Source organism: Oncorhynchus masou, chromosome 27, assembly GCF_036934945.1.
Source record: "Oncorhynchus masou masou isolate Uvic2021 chromosome 27, UVic_Omas_1.1, whole genome shotgun sequence".
Taxonomy (NCBI): Eukaryota; Metazoa; Chordata; class Actinopteri; order Salmoniformes; family Salmonidae; genus Oncorhynchus; species Oncorhynchus masou.
The window spans coordinates 19,404,884-19,425,541 of NC_088238.1; the positions used below are offsets into that span (position 1 = coordinate 19,404,884).

Here is a 20,658-nt window from a genome sequence, read left to right on the forward strand (position 1 = left end):
AGAATCGACGATAAACACAGAAAGTGATGAAGCCAGAAGCTATATAGCCGCTATCCTTTACTTCTTCCTACCATATTACTTTACCTAGAATGACCCAGTATCTATCTCAGTTGACTGCAGATTGTTGATGTCCAATTGACAGCAGGAGAAAGAATCACAGAATCGACACTAACCACAGAAGCCAGTCTATAACCCCAATCGTTGCCCTTGGTCTCTTGTAGTATGGACCCATATACCTTACCCAGAATGGCCCAGTAGCTATTGCAATTGAGTGCAGATTGTTGGTATCGATTGACTGCAGCATGGCCGACTCATTGCAGGGGTTTATGGTGTGGAACGAACCCTCACTCTGCCTTTGAAAAACTTGCTGTAAATGTTGATGGCCTGAGTTTGATGGGTCTCTACCACAGGCCTGTTGCTTCTGGGGGAGTTTGTGGTCTGAGTCTGGGTTTCTGGGGGAGTTGGTGGTCTGAGTCTGGGTTTCTGGGGAGTTGGTGGTTTGGTCTGGGTTTCTGGGGAGTTGGTGGTCTGAGTCTGGGTTTCTGGGGGAGGGGAGTTGGTGGTCTGAGTCTGGGTTTCTGGGGAGTTGGTGGGGGAGTTGGTGGTCTGAGTCTGGGTTTCTGGGGGAGTTGGTGGTCTGAGTCTGGGTTTCTGGGGGAGTTGGTGGTCTGTGTCTGGGTTTCTGGGGGAGTTGGTGGTCTGAGTCTGGGTTTCTGGGGAGTTGGTGGTCTGAGTCTGGGTTTCTGGGGGAGTTGGTGGTCTGAGTCTGGGTTTCTGGAGGAGTTGGTGGTCTGAGTCTGGGTTTCTGGGGAGGTGGTCTGAGTCTGGGTTTCTGGGGGAGTTGGTCTGGTCTGGGTTTCTGGGGGAGTTGGTGGTCTGATCTGGGTTTCTGGGGGAGGTGGTCTGATCTGGGTTTCTGGGGGAGTTGGTGGTCTGGGTTTCTGGGGGAGTTGGTGGTCTGAGTCTGGGTTTCTGGGGAAAGTCCTATGACAAATGTATGTGTAAAATCCACCATACAAAGACACTTTGATGCAGGTGTTTAATTGGTTTGAGGGTGTACATTGTGATTTATGACACTTCAGATGAGAACACTGTATGCTTACTGTTTCTCACTGTTGCTGTAGATCAGCTGGACCGTCTCTCCACTTATATTTATTGTATTTGTGTGATTAGATACATGTTCACATGGCCTAGACTAGAGAAAGCTTTATGGCATGCACTCCAAAGCATTTGTAAAACATTGCGGCTTCCTCCTTATCTTGAAACCTGCTGGCTTCTGGGGCCTGTTCAGGAGAGTGCCACGTTAAAGCCTATGATGTCGTTATGTAACTCTTCCTTACTGTAGCTTTTAGACAATATTCATCCTTTCCTTGCCATACCGTCTGGTCATCCCAAACACTGACGAATTCAATTCCATAAATACAATCCCTCAGGTTTAAAGTGTATTGTAGATAGTTTGTCAACCCCTGCATGGATGGATGTACCTCACCGCTAACACTTTACTTGACACCCAGTGTCATAACAGCTGTCACTAGACTGTCATGACCCATATATTTACAGCTGTTGTGACAAATATTGCATCATTTTATGGCTGGTTATGACACCTACACAAGTGTCAAGAACATTCCCTTTGTTTTAAAGTTTGTTTCTTAAATCCTTTGTTGTAATGAATTCTTTACAGTCATGTTTTAACTTTCATGAAGCATTATGACCATCCAGTGTCACTTTATTTGGAATAAGAAAATAAACATCAGTCATATAAATCAGATAGGCCTATCACGTACTGTCAAAAAGAGAGTGTTACGACCATATTTTAACAGGTTATGTAAAGTGTTGCCACTTCACCTTTGTCTACAACAACCAACATAATCATAACTATTGGGGTGGGATCACACTCAAACTGTTTGTTGCAGTAATGTTTTTCCCCAAGACATCTCTCGGTTCAATAGTACAGTATGTCAAACCAGCTTATTGTTCATGTCAATGAAATTCCTTGATTTTGACTGGCATTGGAACTGGTGGATTTTGACTGGCATCTTGTGGGGGTGCTGACTGGCATCTGGTGGCATCTTGTGGTGGTGCTGCTCGGACTGGCATCTTGTGGTGGTGCTGCTCCGACTGGCATCTTGTGGTGGTGCTGCTCGGACTGGCATCTTGTGGTGGTGCTGCTCCGACTGGCATCTTGTGGTGGTGCTGCTCGGACTGGCATCTTGTGGGGGTGCTGCTCCGACTGGCATCTTGTGGTGGTGCTGCTCCGACTGGCATCTTGTGGTGGATGTCCATTAAAACGCAGGCGATTGGGCTGATGATATTTTATTCAACTAAATAGGGTAAATAATCTGCAACAGTAAGCACATAACTAGTAACATCAAATTGCCTACAATATGGAATAGGATGAATAGGGCTGGAAACAGATGATAGACAAAATGTCAACCAGAAAAGTTATCCAATTAGAAAGTCAAACAAATGAAGAGGAGCACAGCACTTCCATTTCAAACACACATCCAGGTAAAGGGAAACAGGGGGAAGTTCCGCCTTCTGTGGTGGACGGGAGACAGGAGGGAAGTGTATGGTGATTGGTTAAAAGCTAGTCCATCAGGAAGTGTGCATCACATGGGTGCATTTATGAAGAGCCTATTAAATGGATAGAGGGGCTGTTCCAGAATGGGGTGAAAATGGCAGCCATATGGGTCAAGGAGAAATCCAAACCAGTCTAATTGGAATGAATGGCAGAGGCATAACCCTGACTTTACTTATGTCTTCATTTGATTTTCATGGATGTGATATCATTGTAATAAAATTGTCAACCTAAAATAGTCATTGAATTATAAATACAGTTTATATCAATTCTCTCTATAAATAGCCTCTAAAATATATGTACACAGACCATACATCAGACAAGTTGTAAAGGCAACATGTACTAAGTCCCATCATCAACTGATTCTAGCCAGTGTATGTATGGCTGTGGATTGACATCGTTTGGTTGGAATGTTGGCAGTTAATTTGAATATGTTATGGAATCATTCCTCTAAAACTTGATGGCTAGCTAACCAAAATTACAGTGCATATACATTCTTCAAATTAATTATTTTACACAATTACTTATTAAAGCACAAGCAAACTATGGTTGACCTACTCCCTGACCAAAATGGCTGACCTTTATCCCATCATAAGAAGGTTCATGCCATTCTAGTTTTTTAATGACTAATTATATGGCTGCATCTCAATTGTATTTCCTTGATTCGTCACATCCTCTGCCTGTCTCCTTCTAAAAATTAATTGGAGGAGAAGGTACAAGGGGAGGAACCTCAGATGCCTTTTTTAGGTGAGAGCCGACACGAGGAATCAATGAAATACAATTGAGACTCACTCCCAGACAAAAATCAGTACAAGTTGGAAAATTAAAGGAGTCAGATAAAACATGGGACATGAAAAAGGACAATAATCTCAACCAGTACATTACAACCCAGTAAAGTATAGACCCGGAGACCAATGGTGATTAATGGTTGTACAAGTTGTGTTTATTCCATGTGATTTACAAGGATATAAATAATGACCAAAACGTACAAAATCTGTGTGCTGGAAGCCCAAGCATACGTACATGAGTTAGTCAGCAGTGATGTCATCACCCTGTCCCAGCCCTCCCCAATACAATCTCTAGAACCATAGATTTTATTTTCAACTCTGACCTTTTCATTTTGGTACCTTGTCTCCAGTGCGATGTGCGGCAAATATTTGATTCCTTTATTTTTGTAAATATTTTACTACATTACATGTATGAACAATGAGCTGGCAAAATATCTATGTACATTTAGAGAGGACTATGTATTCATCCAAAGAATACATAAATACTGTGGTAAAATATTCCATCTGCTTGGAGTTATGAGTCTTGCCCCATGAGAAACAGACTGGTGTGTTGACCGGACACACCAATAATAATAATAGTTATTAATAATAATAATAATAATGAGAGGAGCCATCTGACACATTCACTCTCAGTATAGAACTATTATGCGATTTTTTTTAAAGGATGGCAATCATTCTCAAGCCCGGATTTTTTCATTTCAGCATATCATATAAAAATAATGTAACATTAAGACAAGAATTGCACAAGAATAATCATAAGGTAAGATAATTCTCTCATATGAAACATTTAAAACGTCATTAACATGAATATTTCTTTAATTGGGATGGATGGTGTTTTGCTCAGGTAGGCGGAGCCATCCTTTGTGATGCCACTTGGCACAGGGCTCACCTGTTGCATGGTGGTCCGGCACGGCCAATTCTATCCATATTATTGTATTATTGACCGTTAAACAAAACTTAAACAAGAGGAAAAGAGCCAACCAGAAGTCCTTTACCTCGTCCCCATTCAAATACACACATTTGTCCGTTACAGTCCAGACCTTGGGTGACCGTGGTATAGAGTTCAAAGGTCAAGGTCCAATTGAATGCAGAACAGGGGCTCGAGTTGTGGCTGCTTCAATGAAAGTCTACATTCACATATCGACTGTTACTAAGCAGTCCCTTAACTGTGTGTGTGTGTGTGTGTGTGTACACAGTTAGGCCATGAGTCCAATGTTTGTGGGAAGATGTCCTCGTTTTGTAATCAACCTTAAACACCAAGTTCGTTAGAGAGTGTCCATGTTAGTAGTCCTTTGACACAGAGACAGAAGGGTCCACATTTGTAGTCCTTTTTGCATTGTGTGTGTGTGAGGGTCCATGTTTAAGGCTGGCTACATTCTTTGCATTCCACAGTAATAGACATGGGTGTCCGGCAATGCCCTGCGAATGAGATCACACCACTTATCCAGAGAGTCCCCAAACCCCGCCTCCTATCCACCGGCCCCGCCCCTCCCTCGTTCCCAGTCAGTCCAAAATGGACTCCATGCGCCTCACAAGCCACAAGCTAAACCTTTTCAGCATTTCCCAACAAAACAAGCATAGAAAGAAAATGATGAATCTAATAATTACCTATTTTAAACAAATTCAATCTGGACACAGGTATAGCGTGTGGTTTAAAAACAATTCCTCCCTGTATCAAAGGTCAATTAGTCTCAAATAAACAAACAACGCTTTGCCACTCAAAATGTCTAAAAAAAATAATCTGCTGTAAAAATCAAAGACTGATATATGATAAAAACAGGAGTCTGTTGTTTCTTTTTAAAGTAACATTTGCTACATCATCTCTCAGCAGTCCATTATCCTCTCCAACTAGATGGAACTGATAAACAAATGTTCCCTCCACATTCCTCTGGGTTGCCAGTACTGGACAACAAAATCCCCCAAAACATCAGCACGAAAACCTAGTGCTGGAGAATTGGCTTTGCTCTAAAAACCAACAAAGACAAAAAGACTGTTAGGGGTGGGGTTCTTAGCAGCATAATGGTCTAGATATTCTCATTCAGCTTGTCGAAGGAGTGAAAAAGAGAGACAAAAAAGAAAAGCGAGGAGTGGAGGAACAGCAGTAGGAAGAGGAAAAACATGAGATATAACCAAATGGTTCCACCCCCCCAGTCAGGAAAAAGAATAAGAGTGATTGACTGACCAACCAACTGACTGCCTGACACAAAAGCGGGGAGGGCTGACCACGGAAAATGGAAAAATAGAACTGACTGTTGCCCCCTACAGGTCTAGACAGAGAGGTGCACCATCACCCCAAGGGTTAAAGTTCATGCTCCGCCCCTGCAGGCAGGCTAAGGCGTCAACAGGACAAGGAAAGGGAGGGGGAGAGAGAGCAAGAGAGAGGAGTGTGTGAGAGAGAGACACAGCGCAGCGCCAAACGGCATCATGCAGAGGTTGCGGCAGCTAACGGCGGAGCGGGCGGGGTGGGTTTTTCGGCCAGTGAGGTCACACACGTCGCCGCATAAGAGGGTTGCTCGTGCCGTGCAGCTCCGTTGGGGGCCTCTAGAGGGCCAGCTCTCTGCAAGGCACACACACAGGAGTGGACAGGCGGGTGGTATACGCTATTAGAAAATAGTGGTCTCATACTTGGTGTTCGCTCCTCTCTTGGCCTCCTGCCCTGGTTCCACTATCCACGGCACGTTGGCATGACCCTTCTGCTCCATCGACGGCTGCTCCATCTGAGAGACGGAGAAGGAGTGAGAGTAGGGAGAGAGAGAGAGAGAGAGGGTTGGTTAAAAGTTGTCAGAGAAAAAAGTGGGATAATAATACGTCGAGAGAGAGAGAGAGAAAGAGAGAGAGAACAGGAGAGAGAGAACAGGAGAGAGAGAGAGAGAACAGGAGAGAGAGAGTTATAGTGGAGAGGCACGATCACAGACTTCCACACCAACACTTAAATATGGAGGCACTTGCTTTCGGTCTGAAAATATATTGTTGGCCTCATATCAATGTACGTATCACAATGTAGTTTAATGAGGAAAGAAAACAGTATAAAATATATAATATTTACAAATGATCTCCATACTGTACTCTAACCCCACAACATCTTCCCATTGCTGAAAATGACTTGTTCAAGACCAAGCTATGCTCTTCCCCCCTCAAAAGTCAACTTTTCAACAACCAATCAAAATGCTCATTCTGGTTGTCGAGGGTGCTTTCCTTCCACCACATTGGTCCGTGATAGACTAAAAATGATCTGGGGAGTGGGTCCCTGCCTGTGAACACTGCAAAGCTGAAACTGGAAGAATGTATGAACGCACACAATCTGAGTGGAGTTGACAGAGGCAGGACCAACCACAGAGACAAACAAAAGATCTATAGAGTGATCAAAGTGTATGGAGACAAAACCAACAGAGAGAGCAGACAGTCAAGAGTAAGAAAGAAAGGAGAAGGGAGGAAGACCTGAAAGGGAACTTTGTGAGGGTGACGGAGGAGGAGTGGTGAAGGTGGAGGAAGAGGAGGGTGGAGAGGAGGCCGGTGGGGGGTGTATATGTGACCCAGCGACCAACGGCTAGAGGGGTACATGATGACCTATAGGGGGAGGAACATAGAGGTCACAGAGAGGTCAAAGGGGGCCTGCTCGGCAACAGCACGGCAACGACACTGAAACCGTATGGTAACAGTTCGGTAACGCCATAGTGACACCACTGCAACGATGGTAAAACACCAGGGACACACCAAAGGAACATTTCATTTCATGTAGGCAAAAGAACACACATACACACAAGGATGTGGTAGAGAAAGGAGGACAAGACAGAGGAAGATTTTAAAACTAAGCCGTATCTGTCTTACCAGGAGAGAAGGAGGAGGAGAGGAGGAGAGAAGGAGAGGAGAGGAGGAGGAGAGGAAGAGGAGGAGGAGGAAAGGTGAGAGGAGGGGAGGAGAGTATGAGAGGAGGAGGAGAGAAGGAGATGAAAAGGAGAGTAGGAGGAAAGGAGAGGAGAGGAGCAGGAGGAAAGGAGAGAGGAGGAGAGGAGGAGAAGAGGAGAGAAGAGAAGGAGAGAAGGAGAGGAGGAGGAAAGGAGAGAGAAGGAGGAAAGGAGGTGGAGAGGAGGAGGAGAGAAGGAGGAGAGGAGGAGGAGGAAAGGAGAGAGAGGGAGGAGAGGTGGAGAGGAGGAGGAGGAAAGGAGAGAGGAGGTGGAGAGGAGGAAGAAAGGAGAGAGAAGGAGGAGAGGAGGAGGAGGAAAGGAGAGAGAAGGAGGAGAGGAGGAGAGGAGGAGGAGGAAAGGAGAGAGAAGGAGGAGAGGAGGAAAGGAGAGAGAAGGAGGAGAGGAGGAGGAGGAGGAAAGGAGAGAGAAGGAGGAGAGGAGGAGGAGGAAAGGAGAGAGAAGGAGGAGAGGAGGAGAGGAGGAGGAGGAAAGGAGAGAGAAGGAGGAGGAAATGAGAGAGAAGGAGGAGAGGAGGAGGAGGAAAGGAGAGAGGAGGTGGAGAGGAGGAGAGGAGAGGAGGAGGAGGAGGAAAGGAGAGAGAAGGAGGAGAGGAGGAGGAGGAAAGGAGAGAGAAGGAGGAGAGGAGGAGGGGAGGTGGAGGAAAGGAGAGAGGAGGAGGAGGAGAGAGGGAGGAGAGAGGAGGAGGAGGAAAGGAGAGAGGAGGAGAGAAAGGAGGAAAGGAGGAGAAGGAGGAGAGGAGGAGGAGGAGAGGAGGTGGAGAGGAGGAGGAGGAAAGGAGAGAGGAGGAGGAGGAGGAGGAAAGGAGAGAGAAGGAGGAGAGGAGGAGGAAAGGAGAGAGAAGGAGGAGAGGAGGAGGAAAGGAGAGAGGAGGAGGAGGAACAGTAATCCATGGGTTTACACAGACATAGAAGTGCTGCAAAATAATGACTGTGAACAGCTGCTGGAGGGAATATTAAGTGAATCCTGCAGCATGCTTCACTGTAGTTCCCTCCGCAGCACTACACAAGCCATTAACTACATTACCCACACACACACAACACAAACACGCGCACACACACATGCAGGCATATGCTCAAAAGCACACACAAATGCACAAAGACACACTTTCAGGGCAGGCGGTTAATGGTTAATGTAACAGCAGCGGAGTCATACCATTTTCCATCATCTCTGTGACATGAACACACACACAAACAAACACACACAGATGAGAGAGGGAAAGAAAACCTCATCTCCAACCCACTAGATAAGACAATTACAATTTTAGATAGCAGCACTACTATGACGACATATATTATATGACCTCCAACAGCACAGAGAGATAGACAAAGCTGTTCCCTGTCACTCTACCTGTCCCCTGACTCACTTTACCTGTCCCCTGACTCACTTTACCTGTCCCCCGACTCACTTTACCTGTCCCCCAACTCACTTTACCTGTCCCCCCACTCCCCCACTTTACCTGTCCCCCGACTCACTTTACCTGTCCCCGACTCACTTTACCTGTCCCCGACTCACTTTACCTGTTACCTGTCCCCCGACTCACTTTACCTGTCCCCCGACTCACTTTACCTGTCCCCCGACTCACTTTACCTGTCCCCCGACTCACTTTACCTGTCCCCCGACTCACTTTACCTGTCCCCCGACTCACTTTACCTGTCCCCCGACTCACTTTACCTGTCCCCCGACTCACTTTACCTGTCCCCGACTCACTTTACCTGTCCCCCGACTCACTTTACCTGTCCCCCGACTCACTTTACCTTTACCTGTCCCCCGACTCAATTTACCTGTCCCCCGACTCACTTTACCTGTCCCCCGACTCACTTTACCTGTCCCCGACTCACTTTACCTGTCCCCGACCCCGACTCAATTTACCTACCTGTCCCCCGACTCAATTTACCTGTCCCCCCGACTCAATTTACCTGTCCCCCGACTCAATTTACCTGTCCCCCGACTCAATTTACCTGTCCCCTGACTCAATTTACCTGTCCCCCGACTCAATTTACCTGTCCCCCGACTCAATTTACCTGTCCCCCGACTCAATTTACCTGTCCCCTGACTCACTTTCTGGAAGGGGACATTAATACTGTGTTCTGTACATGAGAAGCCAGCACAAATAGTACTTACCTCACTCATAGTATGCTTCCCAAACGGCATCCTATTCCTTTATAGTGCACTACGTTTGACCAGGGCACATGCAATATATAGGGAATAGGGTGCCACATTTGGGCCGTGACCATACTCATGAAGCCCAGTAAATCCACATGGGAACACTATACAGAATAATGCTTTTCAGGCTCCAGTGGTGTACAGTGCATGTCTATGGTACATCTAACTGTCCGTCTAGGTCTATTTTAAAGCTCCAGGAACTGGAATACAAGGGGAGGCTGTGGGGAGAGGAGGCTGACAGACAGGCACTGTGGCTGGGGTAGATGGCTCTGGTAACTTCACACATTGTGAGCAGGGCTGGGCTCCACAGAGCTCTATGTAAACAGCCCTCATCAATCACCCATGGCTGTAAGAGACTGCAGGAAGAGAAAGATAAAGTGGGTCTTTTACAGATCAAACATCCATCTACACCAGTGATGTAGTGGTCAGAAAATAGGTGGGTAAACTCTGACGCTTCCTTTTCTTTCAATGCATTATTCTGCAAAAGGTGTTTACTTTCACTTACCCTCTACTACACCTCTGATCTACATCTCCGACCTGCACCTCCACTACACCTCCGATCTACACTGCTGAACCACACTACAGCTCCGATCTACACCTCCACTACACCTACGACCTGCACCTCCACTACAGCTCCGATCTACACCTCCGATCTACACTGCTGAACCACACTACAGCTCCGATCTACATCTCCACTACACCTCCGACCTGCACCTCCACTACACCTCCGACCTGCACCTCCACTACACCTCCGACCTGCACCTCCACTACACCTCCACTACACCTCCGACCTGCAACTCCACTACACCTCCGACCTGCACCTCCACTACACCTCCACTACACCTCCACTACACCTCCGACCTGCACCTCCACTACACCTCCACTACACCTCCACTACACCTCCGACCTGCACCTCCACTACACCTCCACTACACCTCCGACCTGCACCTCCACTACACCTCCACTACACCTCCGACCTGCACCTCCACTACATCTCCACTACACCTCCGACCTGCACCTCCACTACACCTCCGACCTGCACCTCCACTACACCTCCGACCTGCACCTCCACTACACCTCCACTACACCTCCGACCTGCAACTCCACTACACCTCCGACCTGCACCTCCACTACACCTCCGACCTGCACCTCCACTACACCTCCGACTTGTACCTCCGACCTGCACCTCCACTACACCTCCGACCTACACCTCCGACCTGCACCTCCACTACACCTCCGACCTACACCTCCGACCTACACCTCCACTACACCTCCGACCTGCAACTCCACTACACCTCCGACCTGCACCTCCACTACACCTCCGACCTACACCTCCGACCTACACCTCCGACCTGCAACTCCACTACACCTCCGACCTACACCTCCACTACACCTCCACTACACCTCCGACTTGTACCTCCGACCTGCACCTCCACTACACCTCCGACCTACACCTCCACTACACCTCCGACCTGCACCTCCACTACACCTCCGACCTGCACCTCCACTACACCTCCGACCTGCACCTCCACTACACCTCCGACCTGCACCTCCACTACACCTCCGACCTGCACCTCCACTACACCTCCGACCTGCACCTCCACTACACCTCCGACCTGCACCTCCACTACACCTCCGACCTGCACCTCCACTACACCTCCGACCTGCACCTCCACTACACCTCCGACCTGCACCTCCACTACACCTCCGACCTGCACCTCCACTACACCTCCGACCTGCACCTCCACTACACCTCCGACCTGCACCTCCACTACACCTCCGACCTGCACCTCCACTACACCTCCGACCTGCACCTCCACTACACCTCCGACCTACACCTCCACTACACCTCCGACCTGCACCTCCGACCTGCACCTCCACTACACCCTCCGACCTGCACCTCCACTACACCCTCCGACCTGCACCTCCACTACACCTCCGACCTGCACCTCCACTACACCTCCGACCTGCACCTGACCTACACCTTCGACCTACACCTCACCTCCGACCTACACTACAAGCTCAGTGTGGCCAAGACACACACACACACACACACACACACACACACACACACACACACACACACACACACACACACACACACACACACACAAAGGCGAGAGGTCGTGGTGGAAGTTGCATTAGAGGGTAAAGGTTAAACGGAGGGTATAAACTAGTGTCATTACTCACAGACTTGCGGATGTTGACGCGGGGCTTGGGGACGGGCTTGTTGGGCTTGATGTCAAAGCTCTCTGGCAGCGTGGAGGAGCCATGGCCACTCTTCCTGGCCTGTAGGGCCAGCTGGTAGGCTACTTCAAAGGCCTGGCCCAGGGTCAGGATGATCTCATACGCCAGGTTCTGTTATAAACACACACAAACACGCACGCACACATGCACACACACACGCACACAAAATGTCATAAACACACACACACATATACGCATGTAATGTTACGCATGTATGAGCACGCACACACATGCAAACACACACTATGTCAAATCTGCCATTTCATCATAACAGTAGTTCTCAAACCAGGAAGTAACTAATTAATAAAGACACTTGTCCCCCTCACAGACAGAGGATGCTGTGTGTGCGTGTGTGTGTGAGAATCACCACGTCGACCTCCTCACAGACAGTGTGTGTGACTCACCACGTCGACCTCCTCACAGACAGTGTGTGTGACTCACCACGTCGACCTCCTCACAGACAGTGTGTGTGACTCACCACGTCGACCTCCTCACAGACAGTGTGTGTGACTCACCACGTCGACCTCCTCACAGACAGTGTGTGACTCTATTGCCACTCACACTCGACCTCACAGACAGTGTGTGTGACTCACCTCACAGACAGTGTGTGTGACTCACCTCGACCTCCTCACAGACAGTGTGTGTGACTCACCACGTCGACCTCCTCACAGACAGTGTGTGTGATGACCTCCTCACAGACAGTGTGTGTGACCACGTCGACCTCCTCACAGACAGTGTGTGTGACTCACCACGTCGACCTCCTGACTCAAGACTCACAGACAGTGTGTGTGACTCAACAGACTCACACAGACACGTCCTCACAGACCTCCTCACAGACAGTGTGTGTGACTCACCACGTCGACCTCCTCACAGACTGACTCACAGACAGTGTGTGTGACTCACCACGTCGACCTCCTCACAGACAGTGTGTGTGACTCACCACGTCGACCTCCTCACAGACAGTGTGTGTGACTCACCACGTCGACCTCCTCACAGACAGTGTGTGTGACTCACACGTCGACCTCCTCACAGACAGTGTGTGTGACTCACCACGTCGACCTCCTCACAGACAGTGTGTGTGACTCACCACGTCGACCTCCTCACAGACAGTGTGTGTGACTCACCACGTCGACCTCCTCACAGACAGTGTGTGTGACTCACCACGTCGACCTTCTCACAGACAGTGTGTGTGACTCACCTCCTCGAACAGACATGGCAGTAGTGGTGGCTGGACTTGAGGTCTTTGGTGATGTAGGCCGTGGACAGACAGGATCCTGGGCCGCACTCAGATGTTACGGATCTCATCCTCACAGACAGAGAGTGACAAAGGGAGAGACAGGGGGAAGGAAGGAGACAGTGTGTGTGACTCACCACGTCGACCTCCTCACAGAGGGGGGTGTGTGACTCACCAAGTCGAGTGAGACAGACAGACAGTTATTTGTTATAAGTTGTTATAGTTTCATTTTCCATAGTTTGACCTCCTCACAGACAGTGTGTGACTCATTTTATTGTTATTATTTCCTACACTTTTATACAGTATATTTGACTCATCATTTGTAATTTTGTTACCTCCTATAGACAGTGTTGTTTGACTCACCATGTTCGACCTCCAATAAAGACAGTGAATTTGAATTTGAACTGAGAGAGGGTTGGAGATCTTCACAGACAGCTTATGTGATGGAAGTTCACTGTTCATCTTGTGAAACTGCCAATGACAGTTTTGTGACTTCCACCCAGTGCTGTTCAGACTTCCTCTCAGACACCCGGTGTGTGTTCTTGACTCACCACGTCGACCTCCTCACAGACAGTGTGTGTGACTCACCACGTGCGACCTCACCGGTCTGTTCAGTTCTTACTCTCAGTGTGTGTGACTCACCGGTGCGTTCGACCTCCTCACAGTACATGGTGTGACTCACCACGGTGCGACCTCCTTACAGACAGTAATGGTGACTTCACCACGTGCTGTTCAGTTCTTCCTCACAGTAATAGTGCTTGTGTGACTCACCATGGTGCTTCGACCTCCTCAGTTCAGACAGTAATGGTGACTCCACCACGTTCAGAAGGCAGTGAAGACATGGCAGTAGTGGTGGCTGGACTTGAGGTCTTTGGTGATGTGCTTCCAACGTGGACAGATCCTCAGTCCTGGTGCCGCACATGATGATGTTCGGATCTCATGCTCAGTAATGATGTTCCAGAGAGAGAGACAGTAATGGGAGAGACAGGGGGAAGTTCTTACTCTCAGTAATGGTGCTGGGAGTGAGTTCAGTTCTTACTCTCAGTAATGGTGCTTCCAGAGGGGGGAGGGCTGTTCAGTTCTTACTCTCAGTAATGGTGCTTCCAGGTACAGTTCAGTTCTTAAGTAAGGCTTCCAGTGCTGAGACAGTAAGGTGTTATTTAGTTATAAGTTAGTTATAGTTTCATTTTCCATAGTTTGATTTTATTTTTAGTTCTTTCTACTATTGACTGTTACCATTTTATTGTTATTATTTTTGTATTTAATTTTGTATTATTATTTACTACACTGTTTTATATTTTATATTTGCTATCATTTATAATTTTCTTACAATGTATATTGTATACATTGTTGTTCTTTTGGCAATATTGACACAATGCTTTTTCATGCCAATAAAGCAGCTTGAATTTGAATTTGAATTTGAGTAATGGGTTGGAGATCAGTTTTACTCTCAGTAATGGTGCTTTATGTGATGGAAGTTCACTATTCATCTTGTCCAAACTGCTGTTCAGTTGTTACTCTTTTTGCTTCCACCCAGTGCTGTTCAGTTCTTACTCTCAGTAATGGTGCTTCCACCCGGTGCTGTTCAGTTCTTACTCTCAGTAATGGTGCTTCCACCCGGTGCTGTTCAGTTCTTACTCTCAGTAATGGTGCTTCCACCCGGTGCTGTGCTGTTCAGTTCTTACTCTCAGTAATGGTGCTTCCACCCAGTGCTGTTCAGTTCTTACTCTCAGTAATGGTGCTTCCACCCGATGCTGTTCAGTTCTTACTCTCAGTAATGGTGCTTCCACCCGGTGCTGTTCAGTTCTTACTCTCAGTAATGGTGCTTCCACCCGGTGCTGTTCAGTTCTTACTCTCAGTAATGGTGCTTCCACCCGGTGCTGATCAGTTCTTACTCTCAGTAATGGTGCTTCTACCCGGTGCTGTTCAGTTCTTACTCTCAGTAATGGTGCTTCCACCCGGTGCTGCTCAGTTCTTACTCTCAGTAATGGTGCTTCCACCCGGTGCTGTTCAGTTCTTACTCTCAGTAATGGTGCTTCCACCCGGTGCTGTTCAGTTCTTACTCTCAGTAATGGTTCAGGAGGAAAGAAAGCCTCTCACCTTGTTTGTAGCATCGATGAACTTGACTCCCTTGTAGGAGACGGACAGAACAATGGTCGGGACTTTCTTCATCTGTTCTGTAGACTTCTGTAGAGTGGAGAGAGAGACGGAGAGAGAAAGAGGGGGAAAAGAGGAGTCTGAGTTAACACTTGATGTCAATTAGACTAATGATGGCCACCAACACAAGGCTAACAAGACGGCCTCACCGTCTCCCTCCACAGCAGAACGATAAAACCATACAATAAGAATCTCTTCACAATATGATACCATTTTAGAGAGAGTGGGAACTACGGTTGCAAAACTTTCAATAAATTCCGTTTTCTTTTCAGAGATCCTGGGTTGGAGGATTCTGGATTTACGACTTATTCCCTCCTGATTCTGTGAATCCTCAAACCGGGATTTCGGGAAAGGCAGGGAATTTATTGAAAGTTCTCGGAATTGTGCAACCCCAGTGGGGACAGATAGAGATGAGAGCTCAACAAAGCTTATAACGAGATAGAATAAGAGGGAAGGGGTGGGAAGAGAGAGAGAGAAAGATGAAATCAACACAAGCTTATAACTAAGCAGAAAAAGAGGGAGATGGGGATGAGATCACTGCACAGAGAGAGCCAGACTATCAGCACACTCTCCTCTTTACTAGCAGAATCAATTCCAATCTTCTCAAAGTTCAAAGGTTACCCCGTGACTTATGGAAAACAATGGGCGCAAATGACATTTTCAAAACGTATAGATTTCCCCCTTGGAGGTCCAATAAAACTATCAGCTTTCAACCCATAAATATTCCTCCTATATTCCTTTCTTCTTTCTATTCCCAACCAGACTTACTATCACCGATCTAGTCCGACAGCAGCATGTTTCTTTCTATTCCCACCCAGACTTACTATCACCGATCTAGTCCGACAGCAGCATGTTTCTTTCTATTCCCACCCAGACTTACTATCACCTGCTCTAGTCTGACAGCGGCAAGTTTCTTTCTATTCCCACCCAGACTTACTATCACCGATCTAGTCCGACAGCAGCATGTTTCTTTCTATTCCCACCCAGACTTACTATCACCTGCTCTAGTCTGACAGTGGCATGTTTCTTTCTATTCCCACCCAGACTTACTATCACCTGCTCTAGTCTGACAGACTTACTATCACCGATCTAGTCCGCATGTTTCTTTCTATTCCCACCCAGACTTACTATCACCTGCTCTAGTCTGACAGCAGCATGTTTCTTTCTATTCCCACCCAGACTTACTATCACCTGCTCTAGTCTGACAGCGGCATGTTTCTTTCTATTCCCACCCAGACTTACTATCACCTGCTCTAGTCTGACAGCGGCATGTTTCTTTCTATTCCCACCCAGACTTACTATCACCTGCTCTAGTCTGACAGCGGCATGTTTCTTTCTATTCCCACCCAGACTTACTATCACCTGCTCTAGTCTGACAGCGGCATGTTTCTTTCTATTCCCACCCAGACTTACTATCACCTGCTCTAGTCTGACAGTGGCATGTTTCTTTCTATTCCTTCTCCCGCTATCACCTGCTCTGTCCGCAGCAGAATGATGTTTAAATCACTATCACCCTAGTACCATTATTCCACCTGTCAGGGTTTCATATATTCAACAGATCCTGTTTGAATTCCTCTCCTCCTCTCTCTCCTTCCCAAACCCCCTGCACCCCCCCCCTGCTCTCACTCTCTGAGTTTCTTCAACATCAGCATATTTCTAGTGCAGCAGTTCCCTGTCAAGATCCCACAGGCTTATGAGGGCCTAGTCAAACGCATGCGCTGCGAGACACAAAGACAGACTTACTATCACCTGGAATTACATATGCATATGGACTATGTTGATACTGTGTCCACAAGCATGGAAATATAGAGAGAAAGAGGAAGGGGCTCTAGTCTGACACAGGTACAGTAGTTACATCTAGAGCGGAGCTCCAAATGTAATGACCCTTGAAGTCTGACAATAAAAACAACATCATCAATCGTTTTGGCAGATCAAGATAAACCGAGAGAGGGAGGGGGAGAGGGAGGTAGAGAGAGGGAAGGGGAGAGGGAGAGGGAGAGGGGGAGGTAGAGAGAGGGAATTCCCAGAGGGAGATTACTATCACCTGGGAGAGGTAGAGAGAGGGAAGGGGAGAGGGAGAGGTAGAAAGAGGGGGCAGGGGGGAGGTAAAGAGAGGGAATGGGAGAGGGAGAGGTAGAGACCTGGGGAGTCTGAGAGCGGCAGGGGGTTTCTTTCTATTCCCAGGCGGACTTACTATCAGAGGGAAGTCTGACAGGAGAGGTTCTATTCCCAGGGGGAGACTTACTATCACCTGCTCTAGAGGTGACAGAGATGTTTCTTTCCCTTCTCCCATTGTTCTGCTCTCCTCAGATGTGACCAAAGAGATAAAGATGAGGAGGAGAAAGGACATTACACATATTAATAGTCTGCTTCCTCACTGCAGTAACGAGAGAGAGACAGAGAGACAGAGACACAAAGACAGAGAGACAAAGACAGAGAGACAAAGACAGAGAGACAAAGACAGAGACAGACAGAGAGACAAAGACAGAGACAGACAGAGACAGAGAGAGACAGAGACAGAGAGAGACAGAGAGAGAGAGAGAGAGAGAGAGAGAGAGACAGAGAGAGAGAGAGACAGAGAGAGACAGAGAGAGAGACAGAGACAGACAGAGAGAGACTGTGACAGAGAGACAAAGACAGAGACAGAGAGACAAAGAGAGAGACAGAGAGAGAGACAGAGAGAGAGACAGAGACAGAGAGAGACACAGAGAGTGAGAGAGAGGGGTGAAATGAGAAGGTGAGTGAAAGTGAAAGACAATAAAATAGATGGAGGTGAATTTCCGGTTCCGGTTGGAGAGAGCGGTCGCATCTACACTTCGGGCAGGTAGTATAACTTTTCATTACATTTCGTTATAGTACAACGGTTTGATTTGTCTAATCTTAGCAATTTCTTCTTAGCCAGCTACATAGCCGTCTTTGTATCAACGACAATTGCATAATTATCGTATTTCGTCGTCCTAACGTATCTGCCCAGCAGCTAGCTAAGCAGCTAGGGACATCCAGACTAGCACTGTAGAAACTATTACACTCAACTGAGGGACTCGATTAGCGTAGTGTCAGCTAGCTACATAGTTGTCTTCGTATCCAAGATAATTGTGCAGTTTAGAGTGTGTAGACTTAGAGTGATTATCTTAATTTACCGAGGTTAGCTAGCCAGCTATTTGTCGTCCTTAACGTAGGAAATGCTGCTAGCTAGCTAGCCAACAGCTAGCCAACCTCTGAATTGAACTCCAACTACCCGGTCAACATTCCGCGTCGCTCCACAGGTAGTATCACATTTTCATTTCACTTCATTACAGTACAACGGTTTGATTTGTTTGATCGTAGCTAGCCAGCTACATAGCCGTCTTTGTATCTAAGACAATTGTGTAGTCTAGAGCGATTTTCTAGGTTAGCTGGCCAGCTATTGTCGTTCTTCTAACGTAGCTAGCCAGCTAGCCCCGAATAGCAGCACTGTAGTAACTATTACAGTACAACGGTTTGTTTTGTTTGATCGTAGCTAGCTAGCTACATAGCCGTCTTTGTATCTAAGACAATTGTGTAGCCTAGAGCGATTTTCTAGGTTAGCTGGCCAGCTATTGTCGTTCTTCTAACGTAGCTAGCCAGCTAGCCCCCGAATAGCAGCACTGTAGTAACTATTACAGTACAACGGTTTGTTTTGTTTGATCGTAGCTAGCTAGCTACATAGCCGTCTTTGTATCTAAGACAATTGTGTAGCCTAGAGCGATTTTCTAGGTTAGCCAGCCAGCTATTGTCGTTCTTTTAAAGTAACGGAACGCAATCAACCTTGCTAGCTAGCCAGCTAGCCCCGAATAGCAGCACTGTAGAAACTATTACACTCGACGGAACGACTTGATTAGTGTAGTGTCAACATCGCAGCCACTACCAGCTAGCCTACTCCAGCAGTACTGTATCATTTCAATCATTTTAGTCAATAAGATTCTTGCTACGTAAGCTTAACTTTCTGAACATTCGAGACATGTAGTCCACTTGTCATTCCAATCTCCTTTGCATTAGCGTAGCCTCTTCTGTACCCTGTTAACTATGTGTCTATCTATCCCTGTTCTCTCCTCTCTGCACAGACCATACAAACGCTCCACACCGCGTGGCCGCGGCCACCCTAATCTGGTGGTCCCAGCGCGCACGACCACGTGGAGTTCCTGGTCTCCGGTAGCCTCTGGAACTGCCGATCTGCGGCCAACAAGGCAGAGTTCATCTCAGCCTATGCCTCCCTCCAGTCCCTCGACTTCCTGGCACTGACGGAAACATGGATCACCACAGATAACACTGCTACTCCTACTGCTCTCTCTTCGTCCGCCCACGTGTTCTCGCACACCCGAGAGCTTCTGGTCAGCGGGGTGGTGGCACCGGGATCCTCATCTCTCCCAAGTGGTCATTCTCTCTCTCCCCTTACCCATCTATCTATCGCCTCCTTTGAATTCCATGCTGTCACAGTTACCAGCCCTTTCAAGCTTAACATTCTTATCATTTATCGCCCTCCAGGTTCCCTCGGAGAGTTCATCAATGAGCTTGATGCCTTGATAAGCTCCTTTCCTGAGGACGGCTCACCTCTCACAGTCCTGGGCGACTTTAACCTCCCCACGTCTACCTTTGACTCATTCCTCTCTGTCTCCTTCTTTCCACTCCTCTCCTCTTTTGACCTCACCCTCTCACCTTCCCCCCCTACTCACAAGGCAGGCAATACGCTCGACCTCATCTTTACTAGATGCTGTTCTTCCACTAACCTCACTGCAACTCCCCTCCAAGTCTCCGACCACTACCTTGTATCCTTTTCCCTCTCGCTCTCATCCAACACTTCCCACACTGCCCCTACTCGGATGGTATCGCGCCGTCCCAACCTTCGCTCTCTCTCCCCCGCTACTCTTTCCTCTTCCATCCTATCATCTCTTCCCTCTGCTCATACCTTCTCCAACCTTTTCCTGACTCTGCCTCCTCAACCCTCCTCTCTTCCCTTTCTGCATCCTTTGACTCTCTATGTCCCCTATCCTCCAGGCCGGCTCGGTCCTCCCCTCCCGCTCCGTGGCTCGAGGACTCATTGCGAGCTCACAGAACAGAGCTCCGGGCAGCCGAGCGGAAATGGAGGAAAACTTCGCCTCCCTGCGGACCTGGCATCCTTTCACTCCCTCCTCTCTACATTTTCCTCCTCTGTCTCTGCTGCTAAAGCCACTTTCTACCACTCTAAATTCCAAGCATCTGCCTCTAACCCTAGGAAGCTCTTTGCCACCTTCTCCTCCCTCCTGAATCCTCCTCCCCCTCCCCCCTCCTCCCTCTCTGCAGATGACTTCGTCAACCATTTTGAAAAGAAGGTCGACGACATCCGATCCTCGTTTGCTAAGTCAAACGACACCGCTGGTTCTGCTCACACTGCCCTACCCTGTGCTCTGACCTCTTTCTCCCCTCTCTCTCCAGATGAAATCTCGCTTCTTGTGACGGCCGGCCGCCCAACAACCTGCCCGTCGACCCTATCCCCTCCTCTCTCCTCCAGACCATTTCCGGGGACCTTCTCCTTACCTCACCTCGCTCATCAACTCATCCCTGACCGCT

At 47.9% G+C, this 20,658-nt stretch overlaps 1 protein-coding gene across 1 annotated transcript in view; it reads right to left on the reverse strand.

The window, feature by feature from the left end:
- Nucleotides 1–3,493: 3,493 nt before the first annotated feature.
- Nucleotides 3,494–20,658, reverse strand: part of LOC135515718 (ankyrin repeat and sterile alpha motif domain-containing protein 1B-like) — a 358,368-nt gene continuing 341,203 nt past the window's right edge. Inside the window, 7 exon segments of the mRNA XM_064939410.1 lie at nt 3,494–4,785; nt 5,992–6,083; nt 6,805–6,933; nt 11,646–11,813; nt 11,947–11,956; nt 13,757–13,894; nt 15,038–15,123. Of these exon segments, the coding sequence (XP_064795482.1) occupies nt 4,737–4,785; nt 5,992–6,083; nt 6,805–6,933; nt 11,646–11,813; nt 11,947–11,956; nt 13,757–13,894; nt 15,038–15,123 (672 nt within the window). The 3' untranslated portion in view covers nt 3,494–4,736.